This window comes from Apteryx mantelli, chromosome 2, assembly GCF_036417845.1.
Source record: "Apteryx mantelli isolate bAptMan1 chromosome 2, bAptMan1.hap1, whole genome shotgun sequence".
NCBI lineage: Eukaryota > Metazoa > Chordata > Aves > Apterygiformes > Apterygidae > Apteryx > Apteryx mantelli.
The window spans coordinates 25,573,822-25,588,411 of NC_089979.1; the positions used below are offsets into that span (position 1 = coordinate 25,573,822).

General features: G+C 44.4%; 1 protein-coding gene across 1 annotated transcript; it reads left to right on the forward strand.

The window, feature by feature from the left end:
• The first annotated feature begins 2,080 nt into the window (after positions 1-2,080).
• Positions 2,081-3,526, forward strand: KCNS2 (potassium voltage-gated channel modifier subfamily S member 2). Its single transcript, XM_013941907.2, has one exon. The coding sequence runs from the start codon at positions 2,093-2,095 to the stop codon at positions 3,524-3,526; it is 1,434 nt and encodes a 477-aa protein (XP_013797361.2). The 5' UTR covers positions 2,081-2,092.
• The last annotated feature ends 11,064 nt before the right edge of the window (positions 3,527-14,590 follow it).

Below are 14,590 nucleotides of genomic sequence, written 5' to 3' on the forward strand. Positions count from 1 at the left end.
TTTCCAGGGGCTAGAGGGCTCTGACTCTGTTGGGTAAGGAGTAAGAGGCAGCTGGCAGGAGAGGACACGGGTTAGCCAGATAAAGAGTGCCTCTCGCAGAGCAAGCCAGCCCCCTCCCCACCCCAGATTCCTGCTCAGAACAGGTCAGACACACTGGTAGCTCATGCACGCGGGGACCAATACCACTTCTAACAGCAGCCAGGACCAGGCTTCCACTGCAGGAAATGCAGCCTCACATTGGGCTGAGCAAGGGCCGGGGGGGGGGGGGGGGGGATGGATTTCTTCACACCCATCTCCAAGCATAGGCAGAGAAAACCACCACCAGTAGCCATGTAATTAGACGTTATTCCAAATACCATCACCTGAGGTACAAAACTCTGGCCTGTCAAGAGCAGCAGCACATCTCTGGAGTGCAGTGAAGGGGCTGCATCACCTCCCTGCCACCCTTGGCACATGCCTCCTCCTGGGGATCCCATGCACTCGGCCTGGCTCTGACAGCGTGCCCCTGAGTGGGGCTGGCGGGCGAGGGGTGCTGCTCTCCCGCCTCTCCGGAGGGACCAGGCTGTACCGAGGAACCTGTGGCCCTGGCAGGTGTCCCCCCTCAGGAGAGGGGCCGTGGGGGTCCCGCCATCCATGGGCAGGTGTCTCCAGTGGATGTCTCCTCTCGGGAGAGGGGCTGTGGGGGCCTTGCCATCTGTGGGTGCCCCCGGTGGGCGTCCCCCCTCGGGCTATGGGGCCCCACCACCACGGCCACCCGCGGGAGGCCGCTGGCCAAGTTGTGCTCGCGGGGACGGCGTGTGCGGCAGGGCTGTGAGGGAAGCAGTCCTGCGGGCTGAAACACGCGGCAGAGAGCGAGGGAGAGGGAGAATCAGAGTTTGCGGAGCTGTCGCCGTCTCCGCGCCGCGCTGGTGCGCGGGGGCAGGAGGCAGCGCGAGAAAACACCCTCCGGCACATCGGACGCCTTCGCGCCGTCCCCGCTCGGGCGGGGAGCGGCGCGGCGCCGCGGAGCCGCCGCCGGAGCGGCCCCACCTGCGGCGGCGGCCGCCGGGGAGGCGCGGAGCGGCGAGGAGGCGGAGGGCGGCTGCCGCGGGGGTCGTCGCCATGGCGAGCGCGGCCGCGGCCGCCTGCCGGGGCTGAGGGCGGCGCCGCCGCTGTCCCTTCAGCACCGCGGCCCGCCGGGCGGCCGCTCCGGCCCCGGCCCCGGCCCCGGCCCCGGCCCCGGGCGCCGCGGCGGAGGGCGGAGGGAGCGCGGCGCCGCCGCGGCGCGACCCCTGCAGCCCCCGCGGGCGGCGATGGCGGGCCGGGGCCGGGGGCAGCCGGGCGCGCCGGCAGGGGGCCGCGGGCGCTGAGGCACAGGTAGGGCGGGCGGGCGGGAGGACGGGCGGGCGCGGGGCGGCTCCCCCGAGGCGGCGGGCGGGAAGGCGCGGCGGCGGCGGCGGCGGCGGCGGCGGCGGGCTGAGGCGGCGGCGGGCGGCGGCGGCGCCCCCCGGGCATAGCGGGGCCCCGGGCCGGGAGGCGGCGGCGGCGGCGGCGGCGGCGCGGGGCTCCGGCCCTCGGGTAACGCGGCGGCTCCGCGGCGGGAGCGCGGTGCGGCCGCCCCGGCCGCGTGCGGTGCCGGTGCCGGTGCCGGTGCCGGTGCCGGCGCTGGCCGGGCCGGGCTGGGCCGGGCCGGGGCGGCGGTGGCGGCGGCCGGAGGCCGTGTGTCACGGCTGGTTCGCGGGCGGCAGCCGCAGCCCGGCTGAAGGGGACCGGGAGGTGGAAACACCGCGGAGACAAAGGAGCAGCCCTGCGCGCCCCGGCGGGGAGGTGCGCGAGAGAGGGGAAAGCGGAGAAAGGAAGGGAAGAAAAGGAAGAAGGGGGAGAAAGAAAGGAAGGAAAGAGAAAGAGAGAGAGACAGAGAGACAGAAAAAAAGAAAGAAAGAAAGAAAAAAAAGAAAGAAAGAAAGAAGGAAAGAAAGAAAGGGAAAGAAAGGAAGCAAGAAGGAAAGAGTCAATAGCTGAACATGCAGTAGATTTGCCCATTCTGCTGATTTTTTCTGTTTGATTGCATCCTAGATTTCTATTCACTATGTCCCTTTGGAAGGAGCTCACTATGACAGGGCAGAGTCTGAAGGCTTTATCTGAAGCTAATTTTGAAGACAATGAGATCAGCATCAACGTTGGAGGCTTTAAGAAAAAGATGAGATCCAACACATTATTAAGATTCCCCGAGACCAGACTGGGCAAACTGCTGAGCTGCCATTCAAAGGAGTCGATACTGGAGCTCTGTGATGACTACGACGACACCAAGAATGAATTTTATTTTGACAGGAACCCTGAGCTCTTCCCTTACGTGTTACATTTTTATAACACTGGCAAGCTCCATGTGATGGGTGAACTCTGTGTGTTTTCTTTCAGCCAGGAGATTGAATACTGGGGAATCAATGAATTCTTTATAGACTCGTGCTGCAGTTACAGCTACCATGGAAGGAAAATGGAGCCAGACCAGGAGAAATGGGAAGAACAAAGTGACCAGGAAAGTACCACATCGTCTTTTGATGAGATTTTGGCTTTCTACAATGATGCCTCTAAATTTGACAAACAACCCTTCGGAAATGTCAGGAGGCAGCTCTGGCTTGCTTTGGATAACCCTGGTTACTCAGTCTTAAGCCGAATCTTCAGTGTCCTTTCAATAGTGGTGGTGCTGGGCTCCATCGTGACCATGTGCCTGAACAGCCTCCCAGACTTTCAGATTGTGGACAGCAATGGGAACCCTGAGGAAGACCCTCGGTTTGAAATCGTGGAACATTTTGGTATTGCATGGTTCACTTTTGAACTGGTGGCAAGATTTGCAGTAGCTCCTGACTTTTTAAAATTTTTCAAGCATGCCCTGAATCTGATTGACCTCATGTCTATCCTCCCATTTTATATTACCTTAATTGTCAACTTGGTGGTGGAAAGTAGTCCAACTTTAGCAAATTTAGGTAGGGTGGCACAAGTCCTGAGACTCATGAGGATCTTTCGCATCTTAAAGCTTGCTAGACACTCAACAGGTCTCAGGTCACTTGGAGCCACCTTGAAGTATAGCTACAGAGAGGTAGGGCTTCTTTTGCTTTACCTCTCTGTTGGCATCTCCATTTTTTCAGTAGTGGCTTACACCATTGAAAAAGAAGATAACGAGGGGTTAGCCACCATCCCTGCTTGCTGGTGGTGGGCTACAGTTAGCATGACCACAGTTGGCTATGGAGATGTGGTGCCAGGGAGCACTGCTGGCAAGTTGACGGCGTCTGCATGCATCCTAGCTGGTATCCTAGTGGTAGTACTTCCTATTACACTGATCTTCAATAAATTCTCTCACTTTTATAGGCGTCAGAAGCAGTTAGAGAGTGCCATGAGAAGCTGTGATTTTGGTGATGGCATGAAAGAGGTTCCATCAGTCAACTTAAGGGACTACTATGCCTATAAAGTTAAATCCCTTATGGCCAGTCTTACCAATATGAGCAGGAGTACCCCCAGCGAACTGAGCCTGAATGATTCACTGCATTAGCGTACAAGTTTGACAGCAGTTTGCATGAGAGCTTTCAAGAGCTATGTTTATAAATGTTTTCCTATTTGTCATCTTCTTTTTTTCCTAGAAGATAGTGTTGCTGACACTGCACTAACTTTGCACTTGAAAACCTAATGAAATTTGTATTACAAGTTGAGAATTTGCACATTTTCATCCTGTTGCATATGTACTAAATGCTAACTTTTTCATACAGCTGTTACCATGTCCCTAACATTAGTGCTAGCGGTATGATGATAATTAGTTACTTTGTGCATTTGCCATAGAAATCCTCATTTGAACAGGGAAAGGAACTTACCCAAGCAGAATAAAAGTTCTCAGCTGTGAAACTAATAATGGACAAACCCCCTATCACCTATACTGGTATCTGTAGTAGCTCAAGACCATCTCAAGACAGATGTAGCACTTCCAATGTATTTTAAAACTTGACACTGCTGCAGTTTTAGAAAACACCTGTGAATCACTAATGTGGGAACATATTTCCCCACCTTTCTGACTGGTAATTCTTATCATCACATGTCTGTAAACACCTCTGAGCTTCCCGTTTCATGGAAACTTGCTTACTCTTGAGCAAATGTCTTAGAAATGGGACGTTGTTCTTTTGAAATGGTACAGAGTGTAATATTTTTCAGAAGCTCTTAAGCATAGACCTACCTCTGTTTCCAAGATTAGGTCCATACTGAGCATTTTGGAGAAGACTGCTGCTCATTTCCAGATAGCTACATATTCAAAGACTACATTTCCACAAGTGGTTTTAGTTATGGAGGCCCATGAAAACATCTCAGGCTTCCATTTTCAGAGGTTATGAGCACATAGCTTGGTTCCAATGAAGCTAAAGATACTCAGTATCAGTCCATCAAAATGGGTCTGAGATTAGACACACAAATATGTAGGTTTTCAACAATTAGAAGTGCCATTGGAAAACCTGGATTGGTTTAATGAAGAGAAATATTCCCATATGAACAGTACAGGCAGCATTTTAGGAACTGACATTCATATACTGCAAAAAGACTAATTATAAAGATGCCATATGTGATCCTGAGATATAAAAGCTAATTTTATCAGGAAAGCTTGAAAACAGGTGCTGAGGGCAGACAATTCCATTAAGCTTTCTGCCAAGGAAACTCTAAGAGGAAAAAAAAACCCTGTAAGTCGTATTTTTACTCAGAAAAGAACTCACAACTTCCAACTAACAAAAAGCACCAGGGCCTAAGAAAAAAATAGATAAAGCGCTTAATACTTCACTCACTGTGGGCAGATTCTCCTCCTAGCTAGTTCAATGACTTAGTCTACTTAAACCCTCTCAAAGGCTGGCCTGTACATTTTCAAGTCCTTTAAAAAAATGAGAGAGCAGATCACCTGGGTTCTCAAGAATAATCTGAATCTGCATAAGCTTATCTTTTCAATCATCAGCCTTTTCCATTATGTAATTGTGCAGACATCAAACACTCACAGCCAACAGGCAGAACCCACTGCTGTCCTTTCTTTGTATTTCTAGTGATTTGTGTTATAAAACAAACTAGTGACACTCAGTGAACATAATGGCTTTTTTTTCATTTTTTTTCCAGCCAATTTATTACATATAGTGTTCCAATTTTCTTTGTTACTTGTGAAGACTAGAAAGGTTCAGAAAATAGATTTAAACTAGTAGGAACAAAAATTAAAACAATAAAGCTAAAATTGTCATGTTTGGAAGCCTGTGCTTGCATCCCACAACTAAGAGTGGTAACTGAATACATGTAGCCCAAATAGCAGAATAAAGCAAATTTAGTACAAATAAGTAATTTCCCTTATTAGACTACTAGAGGTTGTTGTCCAGTCTGGATTTTTTGATGTTGTTTTATCAACTCCACTTGGAAACAGAAAATTGAGCACCCAGGATCAGATTCCTATATGTCCAGTGACCTATCACAGAATGCGTAATGTGAAATAACTTACTCACACTTAAAATTTCCTTTGAACACCCTTCCCCCACATCAATTAGTAGTTGATTTAGGGCATAAGTTGCAAGGGAAACAGGTCCCTTCCAACATTACCAAAATAAAACTCTTAGAGATTTCAACATAACTTGCCAGACCTATAAAGTCAATAGGCAAGAAGGGTGCTTAGAATCCCTGAAAACCAGTGAGCTATATACCTGTTCCTGAAGGCAGGCTCAGATAACCTGGATTAGGCATCCAAACTTGAAATGTTTTGTTAAGGCTTCACTTCTGGAGAGCTGGTTCAAATTCTCTGCTGGATCACAGGCATAAGTTAATAGTCTTGTCCCTGCCTCTCACTGCATGCGTGTAAGTTATCATATGCTTAGGAATATCCACCAAAATGCAGCATAGCACTAGGCTGGCTGTCAGATTGAAATACCATGAAAGAAATAAGAGAGGGAAGAGATGGGCTTGCAAAGCACATACACCCCTGTTGGGTGAAAGTCTGCAAGAGCGGCAAAAATCTCCCACTGATGTCAAGGACACTGCAATCCTCACTAGGTCTGTTGGTTCGGGCCTACAGAGAATCTAGCCCTAAGCAGGGGTTTTATTTCAGTTTCATGAGCTGTAGATTCACAGAGTTTAAAAACGATGCCTTTCAGGGCAGTTATTTGAAGAGACCTGTAAACCGGTCAAAGAGTCGCAAATTCCCTCAGCTGTTGCTCGTTCAGCAATGCAAAGGCTGGATCCAAACTTTGCAACACATCATTTCAATAACCTATAATTTATCTTACGTTGTAGATTTATTATTCATAAGGCTGGTGCTCTGTCATTTCTGCAAATATTGAATGGAACATGTCCAAATTGCATTTTGCTAAAGAAAATGAAATACCCCAAGGAATCATGACTTTTATTGTACTGGTTGAAAGGAATTTTCATTACTGCTTTTTTATATAAGTGCTTTGGATCAAAGACACTAAATAAATAAAGTACTGAAATTTAATATGTTCTCATTATCATGACAATGACTTTATGCAGTACATAGGAATTCCCTTCATAAACTTAACTAATTCAATGTTAAAAGTAGTCAGATTTTTGCTCCCACTACTTTGGAAGAGTATTCCAGAACTGCACTGCCCTCCAAAATTTGTGTAATTTTTAGCATAATTTTATTAATGACTGCTTTATATGAAGTTCTTCTCATGCCAACATTGTTCTTTAGTTTAAATAATTCCTCTTCTTCCTTGATGTTTGCCTGTGTGGTGTATTTATAGACAGCAACCATATGCCCTAACAGGCTTATTGTCATGGGGCTACCTGCCAAGCTCCTTTAGTTTTCTTTTTGCAAGTCTTGTTCCCTGATCATCCTTGCAGCTTTTTTTTTCTGAATTTGTTCTGCTTAGATTTAATCTTTCTGAACCAGCATTGTACAGCATTGTAGCCTGTATGAGTTCTTACTACAGCTTTGTACAGTGGTATTAATACTTGCTTACTACAGAAATTTTCACTGAGGGGGATGACAAATATTCTGATTTAAGTGATGTTGCTGTTTTAAATCACTGAAAATATCCAGGTAAGTAAGACTGAGACACACCCTTCCTGCCATTTTATGAAGTAACCTCTATTCTAGGGCTCAGTCAAGTAAGTGCTGAGAATCCTCACCTCTCATTAAATAAAAGCTAAAGAAAAAATTTTACACTTAGAAGGAAAAATTAAATATGTAAAAGTCTTAATGAGGAGAAGAGGCGGTGTACTTTTTGAATAGTCAGTATTTCTGCTAGACTTTTTAAAATCACTGGTTTATAAGAGCAAGGCATCTTCAGTTCTATAAAATAGTAGGTCAGAATTTAAGGATTAGACGACTAATTGGCAACTTTCTCTGGTATTTGGAACTTGAAAATTGTCATTGTCAGAAATCTGCTTCCTCTAGACACGCAGTTTAATGAAGAACATTGCACGTGGTACATGATGCTCCTGCCTGGTGGCCGTTACCTTTCTGGCATCACTGAAAATGTGGGAACATGCTGCTACTACTCTCTTTAGGCTGAAAGCTTTGAAGTGCTTAAATAAGGATTATGATAACACTTGAAATGAGGGGACTTACTTTATTGCCAGAAACAAACTGATAGAGAATCTTGAATTCTAGTACACATCTAGGCTATTATGGAGATTCAGAGATGTCCTTGAGAAGGAATATGCTATATTACCTTCTTGAGATGTAAAATCCATATATAGATTGTGATTAAGCATTTTACATATGTTTAGATTTTGTATTATTGCCCATTTTATTATTCACATACTTTTCATGAATTGCTAATTCTCTTTCCCTGCAGAATATCTTACCCGTTTTGAATGCAGACAAGTTTTTCTTCACATAGTATAGCATGATCTATTTCACACTGTAGGCTTAAAAACAAAGAAATTTGCATTTAGTTTTCAATTTTAATACCTTCAATATTTGTATCTTTTTGTACAGGACTTTATGAGATTGCAGGGAACTACTGTATGTGATGTTCTTTGAACCTCATATCTTGTCCCAGTAGTGTGCAACACACTCAAGAATTCAGCCTTGTGCCATGAAATTCAAATTAAATGCAAAAAAACCCCCCAAAAAACAACATTTCCACAGCATTGATTTAAATTTCAGGATATTCTCAGTATACATTATAATCAATGAAAAGCCTGGATCTCATTGTGAAGACAGATTTCTTTTAAAAGCATACGTCAGGCTACATTTTTATAAATACTCTTAATTGGTGGGGGAGACCCACATTTTTCAGCTGAGCAAATGGCACAAGCTTCTTGTTCTCTACTTCATAGATTAGGGACTGAGCAACATACCAATAGCACTTCTAGGTGCTAAATGAATTTGACATGACCTTTCATCTCTTCCAAAACAAACACCTTCCAGCTGTGCACATTTAAGCAGCAGAGCACCTCTGGAGTAACTGCTCTTGTTGTGCTAGTTATCCATTTCCTCTCACAGTATTCCTGGCTTTAATCTACCTTTGATGGTACTTTCAAACGACATTCAACTTGCAATCACCACTCATATACTTCAGTGAGGTGTGTGCCAGAACTATTCTTTTTTCATCATGTTATTCTTCATTCTTTCCCAATTAATCCACCTGGTTTTACATTAACTTACACCAGAAATTTGTTTGGTCTCTCCTTTCTTACTTTCAAGCTGCCCACTATTTAGGCAGAGATAGGACAATATTCCCATTCAGTTTCTGAAGCATCTTTCACTAATTCTGCCTTTTTCCTTAAAAAAAGAAAAAAAGAAAAAAAAGACAATGCTTTTCACCTAAGAATAATTTACTGGGTTATCAAGGCAACAAGAGGCAATACATTATCTAAAGAAACAGTTCTTTACTTAGCTGATTAAGAGACAGCCTTAATGTTGCATCTGCCTTCAGAGCAATTGTTGAGTTAAGAAACATCACTCTCATCAAGGATTGCTGATCTCCACCTCTCTTACACAAAATTACGGGTCATCAGCTGAAAGAAGCACCCTCCAAACAGCCTAGGAAGTGATTCCCAAGATAGCATAACACTCATGGTGAAGGCCTGGCTCTTGCATGTATTTCTCTTGCTAGTACAGAGGATGGAGAATTGCCTCACAGGTGCTGAGATTCAAACTGACCTCCCACTGGACACAGCAGAAAGGTGTTTGCCTTATATCTGCTCACCCTTTACACACGACCCTAAATCATGTAAGTCTTCACTTTAATAAATGCATCCATCTGGCTATAGGAGGCAATGACACAGATTCAACACTTCAAACTCACAAAAGTAGAAAAGCCATCAGCACCTCCTACTCTTTTTCCTTTCAAACTACTAATGGGTTTTGGCCTCTTGCTGAACCCTATTCAGAAATAATCAGGGCTATGTTTCTTGGGGATTGGACAAAGACAGCTATAAATCTGCAAATTTCTTCTGTGCATCTAAACCTGGCACCACAAGAGAATTGTCCACTTTGAGATGCCCGATGCAGTGCCTGCTTGTGGTCACCATGTGCCCGGGATCTCTGCGTGGTGCGTGAGCCTGTGCAGTTCTGACCAGACTAGTTCAATGATCACGCTGTTGACCTTCAAAGATAATTTTAATCACATTTGGAAGATTAGTGATGACTCAAATGTCACAGTCTGCTTACCAGCATCCACTGTTCTCCCCATTTTAAGTCCTGCCCCTCTTGACTGACCCTCTCGAGCTGTTTGCTGTATTCTGGTATGTGGTATTCCTGCCACCCCCATTACATATGATGAATGGGTGACGTGGGTCACAACACAGAAAAATGAGGGGTTGGAGTTTGAAAAATAATCATCTGACTTAGGAATGTAAGTCCCACCACCTTTCAGAGGAAGTTATCCTCCTAAATTACTAGAGTATTCTTGAAATTCACGTTCTATTTTAAGCAATGTTCTGAACATATACACCCTAGCATAGCTTCATTAAATACCAGCCTTTTAATTACCAAATAAACTCTTATTTATTTCTGTTGTACCAGTGCTTAGGCACTCCAGATCTTGGGCCAGCACTTTCATATGTTAGGCTTTAAAGCATGGAAAAATATAATACATCAAAAATGTGGTTTATTTTGGAGAAAAAAATCCTTTCTTCTATGTTGTCTCATTCTTTCTTCTCTCTATAGCAAGGCACAGCTTCCTACTGCCTCGTTAGTATGAGTGTTTTTGAACTTTTTGATCCCTATCCTGAAAACATGAAGGAGCCCTGAATGTATTTTTCTCTGGTGAAGTGGCACTTGGCATTCCCTGGGGGAGCATGCTTTAAAAAAGACAAATCCAAAATGAAGCCGGTGGCACTTGCAAGTACCTGCCAGAACAGCAGGTCCTTGCTGTTTAATTCCCTCGTTTGCCTCTCCCTCTCTCTTGCATTTTCAGCAGAGCGGCAGCAGGCCACCACGAGAGGAACATCTCAAACTGCCCAAGTCAAGAAGCAGCTTCTTTTTGATCCTGCTATGTTCAATCTGGCAGGTGAGCTAGCAGGTTTGACAACTGGTTTTTGCATGGTACTTCTCAGCTGCGATACAGGAAATGCTTTATAAATACAGGGCAATTTTGCTCACGCTTGAAGTGGCAGGCATGGGCAAAGATGCTCAGAGCCCAGAGCCTTCCTTATTCCTTTGTGGCTAGCCAGGGCAGCCCACTCCTGGCTCCTACCCCAGCTGTCGTGGCAACACCTCCAGTCCCTGCAGCCATTTCCTCTGGGCTGCAGGCCAGCGCCCTTCGCTGCCTCCCAGCCCAACCTGCCCGAGCTGGCCAACAGAGCTGTCTCGTCGGAGCAAAGCCCTGGGAACAGCACTGAAATCACTACCATGCCAGGGGGCACTTACAAAGCACATGGGACAGGCCCACCTTGCATGGCTGAATTTAGAGGACTGGACCAAATATCTGAGGCTGGCTCCCCAAAGTGTAGATTCCCCAATTTTTAAGTAAAGAGTGGTTATCAGAAGTGCAAAGCATAGCCCTTTCTCACTGATGTCAGCAGTAGGAATGGGAGCTCTAAATATGAATTTGTCAGCCTCCATATTTGGGGGGCAAGCAGGGAGAGGCGAAGCAAATGCTGCCCAAGTCCGGCCGTGTTTCTGTCGCTTGCTGTGGTGCATGAACACCAGAGCTGTTCCGGCACAGTCAAGACTGAGCAGGCTCATTTCCATTGATCGGGACATAAGCTGGCACATGGCTCAGAAACACCAGAATGATCTCTTCTTAAATATAACTTAATCATTGTTCCTTGTTCCTGAGCGAAGAGCTGAGCTAAACACTTTAGTTCAGCATCTGTCTACAAAATAAATTATTAGTCAAACACTTTGCTAATAAGACTTCCTCCTACTTGAGCTGCAAGATAGAACCCAACTATTGTGCTTTTTGTGGAGGCAGTAACTGAAGATAAGTGCTATGAGATGTATAAAAATTGTGTCAGTTGATGAGCTGAATAAATGAATGTTAACCACATTTAAAAGGCTTCAAACTTATACCCACTCTTGGAATAAATTTGCATTAATTGTTGGGATGTGGGGCTACCACATTGCCCATCCTACGATCAGAAAAATTCTGAATTCTTTATCCCAATAATTACATATTTTGGGGCTGTTTAAACACCTGTGTGTCAACAAAACACACTTATAATTACGCTTTAAATAGAAGGAACAGGTTTATCAAATCTAATACAACACTACCGCCAGCAATTTCAGGCAGATTACATTGTGGAATACAAACAAACCTGAAAGCTACTGGATTTCTATGAAAGCTGAGCAGTCATTGCTGGATATTTGTGCTTAGTACAATACGTTGCTAAGAAAACACTCCAGGGTTATAGTCCATCAATATTTGCTAGTATGTACCCATAGCTGGTTACTAAATTACTTTTGGTAGTTTTAGAGTTTCTAACAGGATTACAGAGATTCTTGGAATGAATAAGAGCAACATTTCAGAAGCACCATTGTATTTATTAAAAACCTGAACCATTACTTCTTGCATTATAGACTTCTGTTCATTTTTCAGATGTAAATTGGATTTGGATTAAGCAATTATATATGTATACATATAGACACATACGTGCATATAAGATAAATCAGTACATTATTGAATATCAATATAGTCACCATATTATTTTCTGTATGATCTCAGAAATTTCATTCTGTAAAGATCAACTAACAGAAAAAGAAATCTTCCTGGATTTTAAGAAACTCAAAAAAGATATTTTATTAACTGCATTTCTAAGTACAGATTTTGATTTGTTTCTGCATTTTTAATATTAAACACTTTAAAAAATCTAGTCTTCTTCCACAGTTTCAGGGGGGAAAGACTATATGACAAATACTTCAGACTGAAAATAAGGCCTGAATTTGAAAAAGAATCTCATACATTTGGATACGGTTGCTAAGAAAAATGGTAATGCTACTTAATCCTTCTTCAAATAATTTCTGACCTACATAATCTCTGGACTATGACACCTGTTTTCATGTGCTATGAGAGATCAAAAGGACACCTCTTGCTGTTAAGTCTGTATATCCCATAGTACTGTAATAAAAATGAAATATCAATTGATGCATCACACTAAAGGCTTAGTGTCAGATAAATCAAATCAAAAGCTTTTGGTCTTCCTCTTTGATGTATTCGCCGTGAGTTTTTCCTTAACAGTAACCAGGAAAGCTTTGGAAGTACATGAGGAGTGCAAAGCAGCAGAAAGAGCTTAGGAGGGAAGAGTAGTGCTGCAAACATCTGAGTGCCACATCCATGAATCAGTTCTTTCAGAGACAAAACTGACCAAAGAATGAATGAGAGTTGGGGGGGGGGGGGTGCGTATATACACACACCTGTGTACAGAAAAATTGTACCAAAGGGGCCAGTTTCAAACCCTGTCCTTGAGGGGAGAAACATGATTAGGAGGGCTATATTTCTCTCTTGAAATTGGATAGGGAAAGATTTTGCAATATATAATCTCTCTCTTTAGAAGAAACATCCACATGGAGTAGAGTCCAGATCTTTAGTAAAGAATCTCTGATTCCATTCTCTTGACAAAGAAAAACATATATACAGATACATTATCGTGCATATTTACAAAATCAATTTCTACAGTCCTGACACTTAAGTAAGAAAACTTTGAAAGTCCTTGGGACTTGCAGTACCTGGGTAAGCACCATTATTTAACGTTTCGCCCACTGTAAGGTGACAGAACAGTCAATGTTTGAGCCCAGATTCAGGTGACCTTAATTCCTGCCAATTCTTTCCTGTTGACTGGCTCCAGGCAGCTTCCTGCTTACTGCCCAATTTATGCCCTCTCAAATCATCTGTAGCTTTTAGAAAGGCCTATTTGCACTGAACAAGTCCTGATACCAAGCTAGAACTTAAAGTGTTTGCCTACAGCACATGCAGACTTCCCACCCTCACCGTTACTTGCAGCAAAGCTAAGCCCACCACCCACAGTGAGAACTTGAGAGGCCTAGGGAGAGCGTGACCGGACTGAGAAACAGCATTGTGCAGCGCATGGAGCAATCATAAGCTGATGCATTTACAAAGACCCTTCCACTGTGTTGAGATTATTTTTAAGGGTCACTAAACATTCTCTTGTACCTCTGTATAAAAATAGACACAAGGAACCTTTTCCTTTCCAAGGGCTCAATACAATTTTCAAATGCCTTCACTTGGCCCTGCCTACGTCTGCACCAGTAGCTATGGCCATGGTGAATTCCTGCCATCCGAGCAGAGCTGGATCAAAAGCCATTTGCCCCATCACTGCAGTCTGGTCCCTGAAATAGTGAGCTGGCTCCTGCAAGGCTTCCCAGACCAGAGTCATTGGTTTGATGCTGATCAAGTATCCACATTCCTGCTACCTCCCTTGGTGGCGAGGTGAGCACTGGGCGGTTTGCTCCCCTTTGCCGACGTACCACTTCGCACCCCTTCCTCGCACCTCCCAGGAGCCTGGAAGTCCCTGCTGCAACAGGGGAGGGACTGAAGAAGCAGAGGAAGGTGACAACAGTTTCCAGTGGGGCACAGTGTTTATAAGATAACCTGACTACAGGATCCAGCTCATTTGGCCCTCTTGATAGAACCAGCTGTGTCCATATCTGCCCGGGGTTGGGGCATGGAAAGTCTCTGCCTAAATAGCCATCACCTGCAGTCAAATCCTTCCATGACCCCAGACGGGAGTGGGGCAGAAAGGAGGAGGAAACATGTAAATGGGAGTCCCTTTCCACAATGAATACACTAACCAGAGAAAAGAAACACATTCTGTGAAGAGAAGATATTTTAAAACAAACTTAATGGATCATATCCCCAGCACAACTTAATGACTTTACAAAGAACCATCAAAGTAATTTTGCTTTCTCCAAAAAGGAATTAGCTATTATGTCACCTGGCACAAAGATATGGTAAGAAACTTCATGCACTGCCAAAGACTTGTCTTCTCCGAGGCTTTCATTGGCAAGAGTGGACATAATACTGTTGCAATGCATCCTAGTATAGAAAATTCCCCAAGCCACTTTCCTGACCAACTATATGACATTACAGAACATCCATCATTGTTTTCTGAAGTACAGAAAAAAAAATGCGACAGTAAGGTGAAGCTCTTATTATTTATGAATGAAAGAAATAAAGGC

Bases quoted from the DNA above. Each gene is read 5' to 3' on its own strand.
- KCNS2 (XM_013941907.2), top strand. From the start codon at position 2,093: ATGACAGGGCAGAGTCTGAAGGCTTTATCTGAAGCTAATTTTGAAGAC.